At 52.4% G+C, this 9519-nt stretch overlaps 1 protein-coding gene across 1 annotated transcript; it reads left to right on the forward strand.

Moving 5' to 3' along the window:
- TCF19 (transcription factor 19) lies at positions 1-6452 on the forward strand. Its single transcript, XM_081903041.1, has 3 exons — positions 1-1267; positions 2925-3561; positions 6084-6452. Exons 1-3 carry the CDS (start codon positions 994-996, stop codon positions 6316-6318), a joined length of 1146 nt encoding a protein of 381 aa, XP_081759167.1. The 5' UTR covers positions 1-993; the 3' UTR covers positions 6319-6452.
- The last annotated feature ends 3067 nt before the right edge of the window (positions 6453-9519 follow it).

A 9519-nucleotide genomic window follows, 5' to 3' on the forward strand; every position in this document is an offset into this window, starting at 1 on the left:
CCCTCCAGCCGGCCAATAGGACCCGGCGGCTCCGCCCTCCCCCCTTTCTCCTCCCTAATCTGGACCAATCGCGAGGCAGCGCGCGCCGCTCGGAGCCCCGGGTAAGCGTCCTCGGTAGCGGCCGCCGCAGAAACTCCCGGCTCCAGCTGTGGCTGCCGCTGCCGGGAAAGCCGCCGCTGGCTCCTGCGGGGAGAGAGGCGAGAGGGCCCCGAGGAAGCGCGTTGCCAAGGCGACCGAGGCCTCTGCTTGCGTTGTCAAGGAGACGGGGGTTCTAGAGCCCGCCCCCTGTCAGGAGCCCGGCATTCCGGAGTCCCAGCGCCACACCTGCCTGCCAGAGGATCGCGGGCGGACCAGGTGGTCGTCTCCTTGCAGGGGCCTTCCGGAGCGTCCTTGCACTAGTGCCAGCGGGAAAGGGGTTTCCAGGCACCCAAAGACAACTTGCACCTTCCAGGGCGGGGGGAATAGATCTGCGTCCATTCAGGATTCTGTGCCCCTTTGTCTTGAGCAAATTGCACTCGGAAGAACGTCTGAAGTCGCGCTCGTGGCCAAGAAGCGGGCTTAGGAGTGGTTTGGTCCCGGGGCGGAGAGAAGGCTTTGCTTTCCTGTGCAATAAGGCCCATCAAGGTAGCAGTTAACGTGTACTTTCCTGGCAAAACACCCCCAAATCCGTGCTCTACAGTTTAACGTGTAGTTGCAGAGCTTGTGTCCTGTGGTACCCGGTCCATCCTGCCCGTTTTCTGCTTTGCACTTCTGACTTTTTTCTTTGCACTCCATGCTGCTATATTCCCAGTCTGCACACTGAAGAACTTGCCGCCCTTTCAGAAGCTCCCTGCTCCTCCTAGCTGAAGGTGGATTGTGTGGAGTGGATGCAACCGCGAAGCCCTGCTGCCACCCCCGCTGCCTGATTCGCGTTCCCACCTATCCGAAGCATCTTCTTCCTCCTGGGTGAAGCCAAGAGCCCTGTCCGCCACCCCTTCTGTGCTTGAGGGAGCCATGCTCTCCGAGGCTCTCCCCTGCTTCCAGTTACTCCGGATGGGCCCGGCTTCTCCTGGGGATTCGCCCAACCGGGATCTCTACACCTTCCGGCCTGCTAGGCCCAGCTGCACTTACCGGCTGGGCCGCCGAGCTGAGGTCTGCGATGTCGTCCTGGTGTCGGAGGAGAACCCAGCCTTGGTCTCGCGGATCCATGCAGAGATCCATGCTGAGAGGGATTCTGACAGCACCGCCGGGGAGTGGCGAGTTGGCCTGGTGGACTACAGCACCCACGGTGAGTCCTCGGATCTGTTCGTGCCACCAAGGGTGGGGTTGCATTCAGACCTAACCATTGCAAAGATATTGAGTGGTAGACTCGTAATCTGGTGAACCAGGTTCGCGTCTCCACTCCTCCACATGCAGCTGCTGGGTGACTTTGGGCTAGTCACACGTCTCTGAAGTCTCTCAGCCTCACTCACCTCACAGAGTGTTTGTTGTGGGGGAGGAAGGGAAAGGAGAATGTTAGCCGCTTTGAGACTCCTTCGGGTAGTGATAAAGCAGGATATCAAATCCAAACTCTTCTTCTACTACTACTACTCTGCTCCTGATCCTCAGTGTGGTAAAACAGGTGAAACTAGACATGGTGACCAAAGCTTCAATTTGCATAAATTTATCCACAAGAGGGGTGTGTGTATGTGAGAGACAGACAGACATAACAGCAGATACAAATGGCCATGGAATGTAGTCTGTCATTCCTGTGGGGAACTATAATGGTCTTCTGTCCCCACATTTTTCTGTTTCCACCCATGCGTGTATGGTTGGCACCTGCCTGTCTTGAGAGACAATGGCACGCATCTCCAGGGGTGAAGTCAAACTGCTGCATTTGCAGCGCCAAAGTGACCTCCCCAGGACACAAGCCTGGGCAGCGTGTATGGAGATCCAGGGCTGCCCAAACTACAAGACCCCTTTCTCACCTCACTCAATACCTTTGGCCCCAGCTTGGCTGCAGAAGGAGGTGTACAAGGTGCCATCCAACTGCCTTAGGACCTCCATTCTGGTTTTGTGTAGGGTTTACTTCTTAAAGGCCTTTTCTTCTCCCAATGACCTCCTGCAAGGCAGAAGGTTTAGGATCAGAGCTTTCCTTCTCCTATATGAACCCCCTTTCCGGCTTGCTGAGCCCCATCTGCCTCTCACTTCCCTCTACAGCCTCCTTGACTGTTGGACCCACTATTGGTCTCTTCCACTTAATGTGCTGGAACCTGTCTTTGCATGCAGGGGAAGTCCCTAACACACCGAGGGTTTGAGACCCATAAGCTACCTTCACCTGGAGCTTGTTCAGTTCGACCAACAAACAGATTGGACCCTGCAGACTTAATGAGTGGGATCGCATGGGACAAGGTAGCAGAGTCAGCCTCCACGCCAAAGGTTCCCCCCCCCCATACATTTGTTTTGTCCTGCACAAGTGAGAGGGTGCCATCCATTCCTATGGGGAAAATATAATGACTGTATTCCGGGTGGTGATGTGGTGTTGCACTTCCTGGCCTCACTGACAGGAAGAAGAAGAAGAAGAGTTTGGATTTGATATCCCACTTTATCACTACCCGAAGGAGTCTCAAAGCGGCTCACATTCTCCTTTCCCTTCCTCCCCCACAACAAACACTCTGTGAGGTGAGTGGGGCTGAGAGACTTCAGAGAAGTGGGACTGGCCCAAGGTCACCCAGCAGCTGCATGTGGAGGAGCGGAGACGCGAACCCGGTTCCCCAGATTAGGAGTCTACCGCTATTAACCACTACACCACACTGGCACTGGAGCCCCCCAGAAGGGTATGACGTGTCCTGCGCTTAGCATGGAGTCCTGGGCTGCCTTCAAAACCTCCACAAACACACCTGTAGGCATTGCACTGGTTGATATATAGAAAGTGAGCTTCCTCTCTTGCCCCATTATCCCTTCAGGTACTTACGTCAACGCCGTCCGAGTGCCCCACGGCCAGCGAGTGGACCTGAATGACGGAGACCTTCTGACCTTTGGCCACCCCAGCCCAGTACCTGAGGGCTGTGCCCTGCCACTCCCGCACGGCAACTCCGAGTTCTACTTCCTCTTCCAGAAAGTCCACGTCCGGCCGCAGGACTTTGCTGCTATCACGGAGCCCAAAGCCCCCTGGGCCTCCTCCTGCGGCTTCCGGCCGGTGCTGCCCTCCGGCAACCACCGCATCCGCCCGCTGTCCCGCCACTCGCCCACCGCCCTCTCCTGCCGCTCCAAAGCCACCCTCATCCTCAGCTCCATCGGCAGCCTCAGCAAGCTCAAGCCGCAGCCGTTCACCTTCTCCCTGGGCCGCGGCCGGTGCGCGGAACCCCCCGCTCAGCCAAAAACCTCCCGGAACCGGCGCAAGTCGGCTCACACGCTGCTGCCCGAGCTGGAGGACGAGATCACGCGGCTCGAGGAGGAGCAGCCGACCCCGGGCAAGGAGCAGCGGCTGGGCGGTTACGCTCATTGCCATAGCGCCTTGCGGCTCCAGCAGAGAGTGCCGGAGGAGAGCCAGAACTTGCAGGAAGACGAGGGTCCTCCGAAGCTCCACGTCACACCCAGCGGGTGAGTCCCTTTTCGAGTCCGCGTTATGGTCGGTACAGCTCGCACCGGGGGCACTGTCATGATTTCCAAGTTTCTGGTTTAACGGAAAGATTTCCATAGTGTTGATGAGCTAAGCCGGAGTGTTTCTCAAGGTTGGGTCCCCGTCTATTGTGGGACTACAACTCCCATCATCCAGTGGTCAGGGATGATGGGAGTTGTAGTCCAACAACAGCTTGGGGACCCAAGGTTGAGAAACAGTGAGCTAAGGACTTCCCTTCTCTCTGTTTCCCTTTTCCCTCCCTCCTTCCTTCCTTCCTTGAAGTATAGCTGTCATCAGAGTCCAGGGGGCAAACTGGATCCTTCCTCACTTCCCCACTAGCATGTGCCAAGTTTCAAAGTTAGTTAGAGCCACCTGTCTGTCAATCACCTGTTATAATGTTGTCAGGCAACACTTTCTCCTTTGCCCATGCAGTTTGAAATGGCGCCTGGTTACACCCATGGGCAAGAGACTTCCGCACTGCTGCTGTAGCCACTGCAGCCAGTTTCTAACTCAGCAGCTTCTTATAATATACTTTACCGGGCAGCTGAACAGTTACAGAAATTATCAGCGATTGGAATAGTGAACTGGAGGCCATACAGTGGTACCTCTGGTTATGTACTTAATTCGTTCCGGAGGTCTGTTCTTAACCTGAACTGTTCTGTGGTAACTCCACGTTTGTGGAATGCTCTGGTGGGATGTTTTTAATGAACCTGAGCTGCCACTGCGCAATTGCTGTTCTCATCCTGAGGTAAAGTTCTTACCCCGAAGTGCTACAGTGGTACCTCGGGTTAAGAACTTAATTTGTTCTGGAGGTCCGTTCTTAATCTGAAACCGTTCTTAACCTGAGGTACCACTTTAGCTAATGGGGCCTCCCGCTGCTGCCACACGATTTCTGTTCTCATTCTGAGGTAAAGTTCTTAACCTGAGGTAATACTTCTGGGTTAGCGGAGTCTGTAACCCAAAACATTTGTAACCCGAGACACCATTGTATTCTGTAGAAGTCCAGTTGCACGCCTGGTAAATTCTGACACCCCCTCTGCTGCAGCCCAACAACTGACACGTGGGGACGGGGAACCTGTGGCCCTCCAGTTCTTGGAAACCCAAACTCCCATCATCCCTGACTGGGGCTGATGGGAGTTGGAGTCCAACAAATTCCGGAGTTCTTTAGCCCTGCTTTAGTGGCTCTGGACAGGCATGTAAAGCGGGGCGAAGTAACAGGTTAAAGCTTGCTAGTTGTACATCTGGTCAGGGCGGTGTAACGAGTCTTTGTGCAGACATATGTGGCAACTCACTTTTTCTTCTGCCAAAGAAGCCCTGGGGCTTTCTGGAACAGCCAGATTATGGGCTTTAGATAGGCAGGAAGAAGCTGGGAATGGCAGCTTTCTCTGGGTTTGCTGGAGAGGGCAGCTTAGAAATGAACCACATGCCTATAAACTTGCTCCCAAAGGCATATGAATGCCTTTCTATCCCCTCTTCTGCCCCAAGCTGGAAGTGGTTTACAAGGGAGGCACCACTTGGATAACTCAGGTGGTGGAGCACGTGACTCTTAATCTCAGGGTTGTGGGTTCGAGCCCTATGTTGAGTGGGAGATTCCTGCATTGCAGAGGGTTGGACTAAATGACCCTTGTGGTCCCTTCCAACTCTACAGTGCTACAATTCTGTCCCCACAGAATCTGTGCAGTAGGCATGGTGTCCTGCGGAACATATGGAAATAAAAAGGTCATTTTAAATAAACCTTTTATGTATCTGCAGCTTGTTCTGTCAGCGTTTGGCTTTTTCCCTTCTCATCATTTTCTCTTAACTTTGTTTTTCATCCACTAAACCTCTCATTTTAATATCTGCTTGTAAGCCACCAATGGAAAGGCGTTGGCCTTTGGCTTTTCTGCGGGTGGTGCTGTGGGTTAAACCACAGAGCCGACAGCTTGCTGATCTGAAGGTTGGTGGTTCGAATCCCCGCAACTGGGTGAGCTCCCGTTGCTCAGTCCCTGCTTCTGCCAACCTAGCAGTTCGAAAGCACGTCAAAGTGCAAGTAGATAAATAGGTACCACTCCGGCGGGAAGGAAAATGGCGTTTCCGTGCACTGCTCTGGTTCTCCAGAAGCGGCTTAGTCATGCTGGCCACATGACCCAGAAGCTGTACGCCGGCTCCCTCGGCCAATAAAGTGAGATGAGCGCCGCAAGCCCAGAGTCGGCCACGACTGGACCTAATGGTTAGGGGTCCCTTTACCTTTACCTAACAACATAGGAAGCTCCCTTGGACCAAGTCAGACTGGTATTAGCCCACCCAACTTATTATTCTACACTGACTGACACAGGCCTCCCAGATTTTTGGCCTGGAGTCTTTTCGCAGCTGTACCCAGTGAGGCCAGGGATTGATCCTGGTAACTTCTGCGCACAGTGCAGATGGTCCGCCACCCGCACTCGGGAAATATTGCTGCAGTTCTGATGGGGGTGGGGAATACAGGTGCCAGTTTTCGGATTTATCCCTCCCTGTTCCTTTGCAGGAAACGGCGCGGCCGGCCACGGAAGAACCCCCTGGGGAGCACTTGCCAAGTCTTCTCCCAGACTCTGTCCACGTCGGAGCCGTGCGCTGCCCCGAGGTGCCACCTTCCTCAGGACGAGATGGTGGAGTGGGTCCAGTGCGATGGCTGCGACGCCTGGTTCCACGTGGCTTGTGTGGGTTGCAGCTACAGCGCCGTGAAGGAGGCCGAGTTCTGCTGCTCTGCCTGCCGCTCGTAACGCGGGTGGCCGCGGCCAGAGAGGCGCCCTCGCCCCTGCCCCCAAATGGGTGATATCGGCGGACTCCAGCAGGACACGCGAGGACTTTTCCCCATCTTTAAAGTGGGCTGGTAAAAAATTGCACACAAGGAGCGTGCTTCACAGAGAACCTGGCAGTCTCTCTCAGAGGAGGCTGTGAGAAAACATGCCAGACTTTAGCTTCCTTGCGTCAAGGAGTCAAGTCCATCTCCGAAAACCAAGAGGCCACATTGCACGTTGACATGGATATTATTACATGGGGAAGTTTCCGGCTAACTCCAGTGCTAGAAGCTGCAGAGGGACGGGACCTCTGGATGTTGCGAGACTTTGGCTTCCATCTTCCCCGGCCACGGACCCTTCTCACTGGGAGCTGATGGGAGCTGGAAACACCAGGAGCGTCACCGGTTCTCCTCCCCTGATTTATGCTGCCCAAGGCCTTCAACTGGAAGGGGCAAGCAATTGCTTGAGAGGGACAATCGGGGCAGATGCACAACGCCACCATTTACCTTCCGAGGTCTTCACCTTCAAAACTTACGGGGAGAACCTGCCGCACTCGGAAGAAACCACTTACGAACGCCTAGCACGCAGGTTTTCCCGTTGCACAGTGGTGTGTGCAGAACGGCCACCCTCGCAGCAATAGCCCTGCAGCCTGGGAAGCCGCCCAACTTTTACAGGGCCGACCTTGGGAAAATATGCAGAGACCCCAGAAGAAGTGAGTTTCTGAGGGCGCAGTAGAGCGGCTGCCTCACCTCAGTGCTCCGGGAAGCTGCCAATTTATTGTAGTAGTGAGACATTGGAACAGCTGCCGAAGAGCAATGCCTGCTCTTAACTTAGCTGGGAAGAGAGTCCCTCCCTCTCAAAGCTTTTTACAAAGAAACAAGTAGGGGGTCAACTGTTTTGATGAACTAGGTGGGAGTCTTAGGATGCTATATTCCAGAGTAGCCGCTATAGATAGGCCTTAACTGGAGGTGATGGGGCAGTCATAGAGTGGCAGTCGCCCATCTGCCCTATTCTTTTATGAAGTGCGTGTGTCGAGTTTGGCACCCAAAGGGGTGTGCAGGTGAGAGGGACTTGCACCTCCCGCCATTTTACCTCAAATCTGCTTTTGCTTTTTCGTTCCTCCTTTGCACCAACACTGGGCTAGGAGGTCACAACTCTTCTTGCAAATGTGCTCTTTTCATGTAAAGGGGAAAACAAACAAACCCCAGCCTTTCCCCCTTTAGACATAAACGTAACAGATGCACAATCACTGTAGCTGCCCTTGATGCATCTAACTTGGCACTTAAGTAGTTTTGCAGTGAAAGCAAGAGTCTTATGGCACCTTAAAGACTAATGACAAGACTTATGGTGGCGGCGGCAGCTTTAACAGGCCAGGTCCCATTTCATCAGCTGCACAAAGTGCTATCCTCAGTGCGTGCACATAACACTAAACCATAATTTATCAAGCAATAGTTATTAAACCATGGTTTAGTATTATATGTGTGAACCAGCAGTTTATGGTTTGGTCCAAAGTCCTAGTTTGTTGCTGGCTTACAAACCATGGCTTGCTTCAACTATGGTGTAGGACCTTGCATGAGCGCTGCCGATGCTCGCCAAATTACAAAAGCATAAGGCACTAGCAGCAGGGAGACAAAACAAACTGGAGAAACAAGTGTTACATGAGAACAAGTGTTACGTGAGAACTCGGCCACTGTATGCATACACATGAACATGGTGCGCATGTATAATGTTTGGCAAATAGCAGGGCCAAAAGCTTTGAGGCAGAAAGAGCGAGCGGTGGCTCTGTGTCACTCCGATAAGCAGCCCACATATAGTCACAGCAAGAACAGTGTGACTCATACTGCAGTCCCTAAACTATTATTTTTCTAACAGAGCGTCTCTAGTCCGGAGCAGCTTACGCCTCAATAAATTTGTTAGGCATTGTGGGTTTTCCTAAGGGAGGAGACTGAGCAGATGTTTTTACACAATTCAATAATATTCGGTCATTATAGGAACAGAATCCGGTGATTCACCGGCCAGCAACAGGGGCACAAACATTTGCGCACTTTCATAGGCACACACAATGCATGCAGAAGTGTTATGTGCCTGCACTTCCCTTTAACGGGCAGCAAAAAGCCAGAGCTGTAGCAAAGCCCCTGGTTTCCCCCAGGTTGCCCCAAGCACTACTGAAAATGGTGAAAGCCCAACATCCAGTCTGCAAGCGATGACCCAGGAAACCACAGTCCAGCTTGTACCCTTTGGGAAGGTGTGGGCTCCATCTCTTTAGAGCCATTACTCCACGTTCTGAGCTATAAGAAGGCCCCCTTCTTTAGGATGGAATGGGGCACAGCATTGTGCCAGAGGCAGAGCAATGCGATTCAGGGAAGTTGCAAAGGCTCTGTTGCATCATGTTGCTAGTCAGCCACAGAGACCACACACTTGCTTCTGCCACTGCTAGTGGGACCAAAGGCTAGCAATGTACCCTTCCAAGGAATCTGCCTTCTGAAATGCTGAATCAAAAATAAGCTAACGCAGTGAACTTTCTGCAACATAACCAAAGACTCCTGTAGTTTAGGGAGGGGGGGTTATTCCTGCAAGTGTGTTCTGCCAGTTTGCTTTATTCGCTGTAGATGGATTTGTCCTTTTCCTCCGCTAGGGCACCCATCCTTTTTGCACCAGGTGTGATCACAGTAATTGAAATAAACCCAAGCTGCAAAAGTTGGCGTCTCCCATTTTATAACAGTTGATGTTTACACTGGGGGATTTCTAGCTAATGTATTTCTGTAAGGCCACCCTCTTCCTGTTCAGATGAGAAAATTAGATGGCAGGTCGTGTAGGAAGAAAAGTCAGAGAATGCAATGGGGGTACAAGGATGACTAAACTGGTTTGTGTACCAACCTGGTAGGAGTCAGTGTGCTCCTGGTTTAGAAAATGAGACACGCAATATGATTGGCAATTATTATTTTTTAATAGGGGTCTGTTATGAGAAATGGCATGCATACAGTTCAGAGTGCCAAGAGTACATTACAAAACTTAAAAGAGGCCAAATTATTACGGCTCATTTATTTTTAAGAATACCACTACAACAACAACCGTGCTTCTCCCATACTAGAGGCAATAGTAAATACTGAATAGCAAATAAATGGGAAAGGAAGTGAAGAGGAAATCAAATGCCTCTCACTGTTTTCTCTTTTAAAGGAATTG

This window comes from Podarcis melisellensis (genome assembly GCF_964234715.1).
Source record: "Podarcis melisellensis genome assembly, chromosome: 2".
NCBI lineage: Eukaryota > Metazoa > Chordata > Lepidosauria > Squamata > Lacertidae > Podarcis > Podarcis melisellensis.

Bases quoted from the DNA above. Each gene is read 5' to 3' on its own strand.
- TCF19 (XM_081903041.1), top strand. From the start codon at position 994: ATGCTCTCCGAGGCTCTCCCCTGCTTCCAGTTACTCCGGATGGGCCCG. The intron at 1,268-2,924 runs GTGAGTCCTCGG...TTATCCCTTCAG, and splicing joins GGTGGACTACAGCACCCACG to GTACTTACGTCAACGCCGTC. The intron at 3,562-6,083 runs GTGAGTCCCTTT...GTTCCTTTGCAG, and splicing joins CTCCACGTCACACCCAGCGG to GAAACGGCGCGGCCGGCCAC.